Source organism: Pelobates fuscus, chromosome 9, assembly GCF_036172605.1.
Source record: "Pelobates fuscus isolate aPelFus1 chromosome 9, aPelFus1.pri, whole genome shotgun sequence".
Taxonomy (NCBI): domain Eukaryota; kingdom Metazoa; phylum Chordata; class Amphibia; order Anura; family Pelobatidae; genus Pelobates; species Pelobates fuscus.
The window spans coordinates 50,116,050-50,127,982 of NC_086325.1; the positions used below are offsets into that span (position 1 = coordinate 50,116,050).

At 39.9% G+C, this 11,933-nt stretch overlaps 1 protein-coding gene across 1 annotated transcript; it reads right to left on the bottom strand.

Annotated features, from left to right (window-relative positions):
- Window positions 1-653: 653 nt before the first annotated feature.
- UBE2A (ubiquitin conjugating enzyme E2 A) lies at window positions 654-11,485 on the bottom strand. The gene is made up of 6 exons (XM_063431941.1): window positions 10,946-11,485; window positions 10,655-10,735; window positions 8,894-8,919; window positions 7,379-7,468; window positions 3,081-3,169; window positions 654-2,043 (listed from the first exon to the last, which is right to left on the bottom strand). The coding sequence occupies exons 1-6, from the start codon at window positions 10,987-10,989 to the stop codon at window positions 1,915-1,917; spliced, it is 459 nt and encodes a 152-aa protein (XP_063288011.1). The 5' UTR covers window positions 10,990-11,485; the 3' UTR covers window positions 654-1,914.
- Window positions 11,486-11,933: the final 448 nt, after the last annotated feature.

Consider the following 11,933-nt stretch of genomic DNA (forward strand, 5'->3'; position numbering starts at 1 on the left):
GGGAGGAGATACTGAATGTTTGGATGCATTTTAGGCAGCCATGACCAAGGAAGGATCTCTAACAGCCATCTGAGGAGTGGCCAGTGAAGTTATCACTAGGCTGTAATGTAAACACTGCATTTTCTGTGTTTACAGCAAAAAGCCTGAAGGTAATGATTCTACTCACCAGAACAAATTCAATAAGCTGTAGTTGTTCTGGTGACTATAGTGTCCCTTTAAACATTCCAAGTTTTTATTTATTTTATTTTGAAGCCATGTACACCATGGCTGTAGCAGTCACATTCATGTCCTGCTTGAGGTGTGGTTCCATTTGCGCTTGGAAGTGTCCTCAAGAAGGTCCAATCTCCATGATGCAGACATGGTCGTTTCAGCACATTTTTAGAAAGAAAGCAAGAAAAAATTTGTACCACATTCTCTCTTGTGAAAACAAAATTTGTAGTTTGCTTGCAAGCACAGTTCAAAACCATCTTTTGCTTAAAAGTAAGCCAGCAAAATTGATCAAAGCTCAGGTGTATAATTCTTCCAAGACATATCATGTTTGCCATTATATCAGATTGAGAACAGTTGCTCAAAGTTTTAAAACCCACTTCTCATTCAAGAGGTAAAGATATATAAAATAAAACCCCATGATATTTAGAGAGATACTTGGGAAATTTGGTAGATACACTTTTATTTACAAGTTTAGAGAATGTACAGTTTTACATGGGTTACTTGTGCAAAAGCATAAACCTATAAAGAACGTGTAAAATCCTCAAAAAAAAAAAAAAAAGCACACCAATATTTGTGTATTCAGATTTTTTTGTTTGTTATAAAACCTTTTATACTTCTAATTCTGTTACGAGAATTGTAATCATGGCAAACCATTCTCAGTCACCAAATAAATGCACATGTGGGCCTTAGAGCTTAAGGTCAAACTTAACCAGCAAAACTTGAAGAAAGTAACTCACGTGTATTTTGTTTTGTGGCTTGCAACACTACAAGTAACGGCACAAAGCAGTGAATCTAAAAAGCCGAGTAAACTCATTTTACCCTTCATTTCTACAGCACACCAAAATGTTACAAGAGCAATGTTTTGGGCAGGTCACAACTTGCAATGCATTTCAGAGTCCCCTGATCAATGTTCCAATGATTGACAAATCGGATGAATTCGCAGGACAAATTTGTTTCTGGAGGTTTAAACAGACATGTTTCTAGCAGTTCATATCTGCACACACTTTGCGATATGAAAAAATAAACTGTTTAATAACTAGAAAACACTAGCCTTGACACAGTGTTGTCTAGCCCAAACCTTTCTTCTTCCCTGCCTCTGAAGAAGAGGACGATTAAATGAAAAGAAAAAAAAGTGGAAAAGCTATTTAAAATTGAAGTCTAATACAGCCTTGGCTCTGTACTTTAGATTGTATTCCAAATGTAAAAAGGATTTCTCAAGAAGATTGTTATCCTGTATGAACACATTATTCATGTCCCTTTTATTACAAAACAGACATTTTATGGACTGTTAAACTATGGGGATATTTTTTTTTTTTTTTTTAAAGATCAGCTGAGAGGTGTGAAATTAACTGCTCGACAAATTAAAAACAAATTATATACACACACAATATATAAATGATGCAAGTTTTGCAAGTAACCCACATATGGTACATTTGACTGCAACATGAATTTCAGGTGTCCAAGAAGGGAGGGGGGGTGGGAGGAGGAGGAAGAAGAGAAGAAAAAAAAAAATATATAAGTGAGAAAAAAAAAAAAATATATATAAATGAATGCATCAGCCGGGGGCCAGGTTAGGTGGTGACAGCACGACAGCCAATTTTGCAGTCAATATAAATGCAAAGATTCTAGCAAGAGGAAGATCACTCAGACACTTCATATATATATTTTCCTCTCGTTCAGAGTGTTCATAAACAAGGGCAAGGGTCAACAGTCACGCCAACTCTGTTCTACTATTGCGGAGACCCTCTTTTCGTATTCACGTTTGTTTTCTTGGTACAGCTGAGCTGCCTGGCTGTTTGCAGGACTATTTGGGTTTGGTTCATCCAGCAATGACTAAGGAGAAAACATAAATAAAATATTACAATACATACACTGGTGTTTTCTGCTGCCTTAGAAATGACTGAACTCTGGCAACCCCTCATCTAAATTTGACATACCCCTTAAGCAAAATCTGACCCTTTCTGTCTAGACTCCACCTTTTAAGCACACATACCAACTGACCCTTACATGCTCTCATTGGCACGTGCAGTGTTTAACACATACACTCATAAGTTATATTTTAAAACTTGTCCACCCAGCCACCCTAGTTTTGGGAGAGCTGGAGTGGATCCTTACATTGGGGTCTAGTGTGGCTGCTGTTATCCCATCATCTTCTTGCTCTGCTCACACGTGCGTGGTTTGGTAATACTAGGGTCGGGAGTGACCTATTCCTGCTCCTGGCATCCCTGCAGGGCACACAAGGGAGCAGAGCAGGACAAATTACAGCATGTTTACACTGCACACAGCTGCCCACCTCACATTTCTCTCTCTCCCCCCCCCCCCCCCCCCCCACCACAGGTGGAACACATGGCGCCCAGTTAAAGATGTGCAGGACGCTGAGTGGGCAGTTTTTTGCTGCCTTCCTGGAAAGTGCCATCCAAGGGAAATTCCTTATTTGCCTTGGGATAGATACAGTGGCACACAGAAAAAACATGCAAGAAGAGCGGATTCTCAATTCTAAAAACAGGAACCTAGAAAAAAAATTATTTGACACCAATATAAAGATGGCATTTCAATAACCAACACAACATTCACAAAACCTTGAACAAAAACCATTCAAAAAAATTTGGATCAACCGTGAAAAAAAAATACAAAAATTAAATAAAAAAGAGTTTGAAGGGTTTGACTTCATATACACTATTATTTTTGCAAATTAAATTGCCAAGTAATTCTTACAAAAGCAGGCATGCTTGTGAAATGGTTTTATTCATCTGATTAATGGTACCTCTGAACTAAAATATCATTAAAATGTATGCAGTGTTTATAGGGTAAGCTCGACTCAAAAATGAAAACAGTTGACAAGAACAGGCTGGCAAGACCACAGAACTTACCTGTATAGAGGTTAATATTGAAGAAACATCATAAGTTGGACTCCAACGATTTTGAAGAATATCCAGACATATGCTGCCATCAGCGTAAACTAAAAATAAAGGATTAAACTTTGACACATTGCACAAAAATCATGGGAGACTAAAGATTTAAAAAAAAAAAAAAAAAAAAAAATGGAAAGTGTGAACACATGTTATAGGTTATTTTCAATGTGACTTTTCCTTGAATTTAAATGAAAGATTTAGCAAGTTACATCACTTGCCAAAAGTGCCCATATAAGAGGGGTACTCCGCCTTTGCACACTGTGGATCAGTAATATTTTGACTGAATAGGGATTTCAGTGAAATTGTACTATAAAGACAAAGCCGGTACTTGTCTTAAGGTAAAGCCTCAACTTGCCAAAAGGCAGAGGCATTCTTTCAGTTCCCCAAGCCGCCACAGCACTAAAGAGGGCTTCTAGTTGATGAAACGAAAGGAGGTGAAGACTGCAATGTCTGCAGGGGACAGCATCAGGAAATTATAACATACCAATGCTGCACCACCAGGCCTCCTAAACCCCAGCAGCGGTGTCAGGAAAGATAAGATTCACAATTCTGGAAAGTACTCATTTAACACAACTAAAATAGTGACTCCATTAGGGGACTGGACCTACACAAATGGTTTTCCTCTTGAATAATTTCTTATCAAAGATCAGACAATGTTAATGACCAGTTTTGGCCAAGTAAAAGGTATTGTTCACTATAGGAAAATAATCTTAAAGGCTGGACAAAACAGAACTGCCAATACCAGGGTCCTTATTTTGGTGCATTATCGATTTAGTTGTTGAGTAAGGATGTGCCCTTTTGAACTACAGTGGACTCCCTTGACCCATAAAATACATTATGTGCAGACATTGAGCAGTTTTGCAACTACAAATAACAGTCAAGCATAAAAGTACAGCGGGCCCATTTTGACAGCACCATCTAGTTTTACAGTCACCAATGTATAAATTGGGAATAGTAATGCAAATGAGAGTACATTGCATCAAATGGATACACACTACAGAGGAATTTTACACCACCCACATCTGCTAATTTACATTCTGCACACAGCCAAGCATCCCTCCAAAAGCAATGCATGCAATCTACATTTTATTTCAAGCACATCACAAACCAGTTATGATTGCCTGTGTGTAGTGTTGGGTGAAGGATTCAGTTTAATGAGCACCCAGTGAGTATCACCGGCTCCTGTATGCACCTTGTTACTTGGCAGTAATGAGGTAAATGTGACCGAGCAGCAGGATTTATTTTCTTTGTGGAAAGAAGAGGGGGGGGGGGGGGGGGGGGAATGATTTAAAGGAACACTATGAAGATTCATATAATCATTATTGCCAGAATGCATTCACTGATTGCTTTAAAAAAAAAAAAAAAAAAAAAAAAATGTTCCTACCACTCCCACTTTAATATTTTACCCACTCCCCTCTCCCTTCTTTGTCTTTAGGTTTAATCTACAAAAGAATAAAATAAAAAAAAATAAAAAACTGCAGTACTAGTATCAGTTTCCATAGACCCTGGTTGATGGTTAAGCGAACCGGGCTGCATAGGACCATCAGGAAACAGTGGCGTCTCCAGGATTCATATTTAGGGAAGGGCACATAAGGGGCCAAGGACAAAAGTAGGGGGGCAGTTATAAAACACACATGCATAGGGCTCGACAAATTCCAGGCGCCAGGTCGCCACAGCGACAAGAAGTTTCTCCCTGGCGCCTGGTATTTGTCAGCCCTTTGCTAAGCCGCACAGGAAACATTGAAGCTGGCCACCACGGGGAGCAGTAACCTTCCTGCAGTTGCTCTCTGCTACCTCGCATGCCGTTTAGTTACATGATGTGCCATGCATGCACCAACTGTGGCTCAGCACTTTCCAGGGAGGGGAGAGCATTCCCTACTACGTGCCCACATAGGAGAGAGAAAACAGTCATACAGAAGAGCTTCCCCTCAAAAGGGGTCTTTATTAGTGAACAAAGCACAGCTTTTGGCTCGTACAGAACCTTAATCAAGACTAATAGCACTGCCGCCCATAGTAACAAAATTAAAAGCATTACGCCGAGCCACATTGCGTCATGCATTGCGCATAGTGTGGTTCCACTCAGACAGCCTGTTGCACACCTGTGTCTCTCCCTTATTGGTAAGCAATTATTACTGGATTATGGATTGTTAATTGAATGCACTATAAATATGACAAGCATTGTTTTAAGCTTGCTAAGGGCTCTGTACGAGCTGAAATGTTGCTGTTCACGAATAAGACTAGACTTGGGCATTTGTTTTTATACAAATTTCTGCCCTTGCTGAGTGAAGATGGTGTTTTGTTTTAATATTTTGACAACCTATTAGGTTATTATTTATTAGGTCCCCCAACCACCACAAATGGGTGGGGGCTGCAGGGAACCACTGTCCCCTCCAGTTAATTATATTAGGTGCCCCACCATGAGGGACCGGTGTCATGTCCCCTTTACTGGATTGGCGACTGGGCAGCAATAGCAGCCTAGTTGCATGTCTTTTATAAAAGCAAGTAGACACTTGCTGCTCACACCCCAACTCACAGTACAGTGTGTAGGAGCAGGAGGGAGGTTTTAATCTACCTTATTTACAAATACCAGGTTTTTTTTGTTTGTTTTTTTTAAACTTAGTAAAGTTGTCAAAAGACAAATTAAATTCTTAGTAGCTTGCTCCTTTTTGGTATACTTATGGCAATCACATGATTAGAGAGTTTTCTACTAAACCGTTCCCTAATTTAGTACCCTTAAATAGGGCAATGCCACAAAGGTATCAGTTTAGGGAGTCATCTACTAAACAGCGGCAAGATGCAGTATGCACTGGGATTTCATTTGTCCACATGAAATACCAAAACAAAAAGGACAAAATTTGGTTCAGACAAAAAAAAAAAATCCCCAAGTCTAATGAAAAACGGCCTTTGTGGGTAAACTCCTCAATGTGCCTGGGTTCTCACTGGGGATTTGCCCTTCAGTCCTGCAGCATAATTGTGCAGATACGCTACAGCTCTGGACGTTTGTTCTACATTCCAGGGTTAAGGGACAGGGACACTGCACCCAAACCACCTCAATTAGCTGAATTAGTCCGGGTGTCTACAGTATCAGTTTAAAGAGCAATTTAAAGGGACACTGTAGGCACACAGACCAATACTGCCAATTGGAATGGTTTAGGTGCCATGCCCCTTAGCCCTGTTAATCAAAACACTGGTTTTGATTACAGGGCTAATCCCATCTCTAGTTGCAGTCTCTCAGACTTCTTAGAGTACCAAAAGTGTATTAAATGAAGTTAGACGTCCCCACGCTCTGCATGAGGACATCGAGCGTCTCCGGAATTCCCATAGGAAAGCATTGAATAATGCTTTCCTATAGGGAAGTCTAATGCGCATGCGGCCATTGCCACGCATGCACATTCGGTCTCCCCCGCCAGCAGCCACTGGGTAGGAGCAGAGTCAGTGCCAAGGAACATCGGCGCTGGACCCAGGTAAGTGACTGAAGGGTTATTAACCCTTTCAGCGCTGCGGGAGGGGGCCTTGATAGAAGGAGAAGCCAAAAAAATATAACAGTTGTTCCTATAAAAACCACTCAAACATCAGAGACTGGATGGTAAACTAAAGAGCTATGCAATTTCCATTAATTCAAAGTGCTTATACTAACCCTTCAATCTTCCATTGCCTTCACCTTTACTTATAGAACAGAGTAAACCCTAGGAGCGCCCTTTTCTTGCTGTAGGAAAATCAGGAATAAAGTTCCAGAATCCCACTGCCCAGAAAGTGGAATAAGGGTCACATGCATACACTTCTGTTTGTGTACCCCAACACCTTCCCAGATTTGAGTGCTCATGTTTATTTGCCAAATTAGTCTAAGCCCAGGCAAATACTATAAACATTAAAATGCACTATAGAACATATATTGGAAAGTAAACAAAGCGTTTTCATGCATTTTCCACAGAAACATTACATATTTAAAAAAAAAAAAAAAAGGAGGAGTAAACCCCAGGGCCATTCTTCCACTACATGCAGGCTGGCACAAGGGGAAATTAAGAAGGCTTGTGCGGATTTAAAAAAAAAAAAAAAAGCCAATAAGTAAATGTTAGCCTGATTTCATAATAGGAAGGCAATCTAGACCTGCTGATTCATATTGAACATTACAACCCATTACAAGAGAATGCCATTATTTCCCTCTCCAGCATAGGATAAATATCTGATAAAAAAATAAAATAAGATAAACTGATACAGTTTGGAGAAGGGTGTGAAATATAGAAGATTGCACTTACCATTGGGATGAAACATTTTGGACAAAAATCTAACTGTTGGTGGTTTATTTGGATATTCTTCTGTGAATTCTATTGTAAGTTTAAAAGTTCCTACAAAACAAAAGTAAGCTTATAAAAATAGTTACATAAACTTCAAATTATGTAACTTAATACCAATATGCAGAATATTCCTGAGGGGGATAATGAATTTATACATCTGATATTGGCACAGCAGCTACCCTTCAATTACCTCAACAGATTGGATTTCACTTTAATTTGTTTTTGGTTTTTAAGCAGACATGTCACTTTTTTTGCAAATAGCCTACTAAAAGACTGCTACAGGTGGTAGATAATTTCTCTTTAATTCACAAAGTTTATATTTAATCATTTGCATTTCATGAGGATTTATGGCGCAGTGAGAGCATGAGAAATTCACGTGTGCAAAATGGCATTTATGGTCATATGGAAGGAATGCCCAAAAGCTCTAGACATTGTTCAGCGTTGAAGTGGCCCCAAATGCACAATACAACACTGAGCACTTGATCTATTAATGCGCTATACACGCTCATAGGCAGACAAGACAGACATACAAGAACACCACCCTATCCAAGTTACATATATGGGGGCACAGCCCTATGTGAAACCTAAGAGATTAAACACCATAGTTTTTAACAGCTTCCCAAGGAAACCACTGCCATCCAAAGGTCCCTTGCGCACTCTTCACTTTTAGTAGGAAAATTGAAAAATATAAAAAGATTACAACATTTAAGAGGTAGGCTGTGGAATGCATGACAGTAATAGGAGGATAGAATTGCAGTGAGATAAGGCACATGAGAAATACTTCTGACTACAAAAGGACTACTTCTACTCTAAATTACGTTGATTTGTGTATCTAAAAAATTAAAAGTAGTTCATTAAATGTAGTTGTTCTGGTGTGCATAGCATGTCCTTGGAGGCATGTTAAGTGTAAGCACTACCTTGTCAGAGAAAAAGAGTGTTTACATTGCTGCCTAGTAACACCTTTAGTGCCCGCCACACAGATGGCCACTAAAGGTGGTTCCTGGGTCAGTTCATGGCAATGTACAGCATATGCAACACTTAAAGATAATTAGATATGATTAACATGTTCTATCTAGGAATATATATATATATATATATATATATATATATATATATATATATATATATATATATATATATATATATATATATCCCCCAATTGCTGTAACATGTATGCACTATGTGATCTTGTATTTTCTATAAGCTCTACCAAATAGGCCTAGAGAAACACAAAATTATGTCCTTGAATTAATGCACACCCAACTGCCGCATCCAAATATACTTAGCAGGCAACCACTTGCAAGACAAGCATTTAAAAGGTCTGGTGGATGTATGTGCATGTCCAATCCCATTGATCAGTAAGAGAAAGCAATCTCCAGGTATGTTACTTCCAACTATATGCATACAATTTCATAAGTAAAAAAAAAAAAAAAAAAATTAACTCTTCTAAAGAACAAGGTTCTTTGCAGAACTTACCATCTTCAAAGGGTGTTCCCTCAGGCCTACAAAACAAAATACAGTTAAGATTAAGCAACATACTATACATGTTAGTAACAACACCTGACAATGATAACGTCAAGTCTTAAACAAGTTTACAAACTGAAACAGATTATTTATGTATTAGTTGGTTACATTTAATACAAAAAGAAAATTAGCACAACATGGGAATATCCAGTCTTGGTAATCATTCACACTACTTCGACTGGAGCAGCTTGACTTCGCTGTGACAGGAGTAGTATGTATAGTTTATGACACAGTGGGAAGTGTAAACTGTGAATTATGTAGAAGAAGATTCATCAAAGCAAAGTAAATAAGGAGCAATCCCCATTGAAACCAAAGAAATATATCTGGACATTTAGCACTTTGCGCCCAGGATAGCATCTGCTCTATGTATCTATAGAAACTGTATGAATTATATATAAGCTCCCACACACAAAAGGGGGGTTAGGGGGGCTGAAAATGGGCTGTAATTATTTGTGTCACCTGAACTGACAGATTGGTTTGGTTATGACCTGAATATGTTAAAGGTGACCAACAGTGGGGGAAAAAAAACCAAAACAAAACAACACAATATTGACAGGCATTGCAGAAGTAGCAACTAGAAATCAAAAGTGCGATAAAAAAAAAATAGGAAAATTGGTAACCATGCAATTTCAAAGTTCTAAATGTTTGCAAAATAACATAAAATTCTACTGATTTGCTTAGCAACTGCGCCACATGTACTACTTGGCTGCAAGCTATCTGAATTATGTAGAAACAACTATTAAAAACACAGCCACTAGTGTCCGTGTAGAATGAAATCCTGTTGAGTGAATAAACCTAATTTATCCAGTATATTAAACACCAAATCATAATGAACTGAAAACCAATTTGTTAGATATTGGCAAATTCTCCAACTCTGCTATAGTCGAATCTTATGTTAGACTAAATTTTGCCAATAGATTTTCAATTCCCGGGTTGAGCGAATAAGTGTGGGGCTCACTAAAGGATTCATGAAATTCAAGCTAAAAAAAAAGTTGATATATATATATCCATCTCTACTGAAGTCACAACTTGGCTATTTTAACCTGTTTTGTAAACCAAATTATATTGGACTACAAAACTGAAGCATAGCATCCTATTAAGAGGCCTGAGTTTTTTTTCAAATCGCAAAGGGTTAATCACTAAAGCAAGAACAGGAATTCAGAGATAATTTTTGGTAAATCTTGAATTTAAGGCCAAAAACTGACAGATTCCCTAGGTGCTTCCAGATTGGCAGCTTTGCGCTTAAATTTCAAGTTTACTTCCAATTCCTAGCAATTCTCACTTCAATGGATGAGCCTGACTTATTTTTCCTTTGAAGAAACTCCTATTACTGACTTGATTTTTTTTGAGAGAAGGGCTGTGACAGCAGAAGGACTTTGCATAGTTCAGAAAAATCACATGATAATTTTAAAGGTGTCTTATCTTATTCTTTTATTTTTAAACACTCTTTAGAGCAGGGGTCTTCAAACTCCAGCCCCCCCAGATTTTGCTGAACTACAACTCCCATGATTCTCTGGCTATATATGTAATTCAAAGAATCATGGGAGATGTAGTTCAGCAACATGGGGGGGGGGGGGCTAGGGTTTGAGGACCCCTGCTTTAGAGTAATGATATCACAAACTAGACTACCCCGCAAAGTTTCACTAATGGGGGACGGGGGGGGGGGGGGGGGGGGGCACATAACACCCTGATTGAGGGGTCATTAAATCTCACCCAAAAATGACTGCGTTCCAGACCATGATGTTATTCTCAGAGGGGGCACCGCTCACCCCTGCAGGGGGATCCTCCTGGAGCCTGGGGAACAAAACATCACACAGATTACACACCCAAACATTCTGGGGGAGATCACCAGCAAAGCATCATGGGAGTTGCATTTGTGGCAATAGACCCCCCCTTCACCCAGATTAATCCCATCCCCCCCACCCCACAATGCCCTGTGGGCCCCTGGTCCACGCTGGGGGGTCCCTGTCACCCGCAGTGAGCCGCCATCTTGAACCCGCTTACCTTTTAAAGTCCCTCATCAGGCGCCGTCTGGCCGGGGTGGACATGTCACAGTAACCGGTAATATATCAATAGGGGGCCGGGGGCGGCTGGTAACGGAGACCGTCCGCTGAGCGAAGCTAAAACAAAGGCCCCCCCTCCCCGAAATATAAATAAACCCTGTGTTCCTCTGGAAACCTGTCCGAGGCCGGCAGCAGGAACTAGACACCGCTCTGCTCTGCTCTTCCGGGAGCTCCCGACCCTGGCGGAGGGATATGTGTTGGGGCAAAGCGCAGATAAAGAAAAACAAGTCCTGCTTTCTGGTCGCTAACACCGCGCCACGTGGTGACGGGGGTGTACTGACAGGAAGGCAAACACTTCACCTGCTTCTAGCGCCGTCGGTTTTGGTTTGTGCGACTATAAATTTTTTTTAAAGCGCGTTAGAAATAAAAAGAGGAAGAAAAACGTCGTGTCACACAGAATTTTTTGTTTTAAACCGACGTTCATGAAGAAACACCCCCCCCTCACTAATTTTGGTACGCTCCCGCTCAGTGTTGTCATCTAAACAGCTGCTCTGCCGAAGTGACGTTATGCTGGGCACGCCCTTTATTTTGATTGACAGCGAAATGGGCGGAGACTACGCATATATTTTGCATAGGGCTAAAAACATGCCCATAGCGTTATAAAGGAGTTCGTACCGGGGAATGTGAATCAGGGGGAAGGTCTCTGACTCTGAGTGAAGGAGGCTATAAGGTGTATTCACTAAAATGGGGAATTTTTGGTTATTCAACAGGAATGTGAAATTTAAAGGGACACTCCAGGCACAAAAACAACTCTATCCCTTTGTACAGCGCTACGGAATCTGATGGTGCTATATAAATAATAAAATAATAATCTAAATTCATGGCTCAGTGACTCACAATTCACAAAACTGGCTTCGAAAAGGTACATTAATTTCCAAGCGTCAGGCCGCGCTTCCTGTAAGGGAAATTGCTGAAGCCGGATTCCTTTT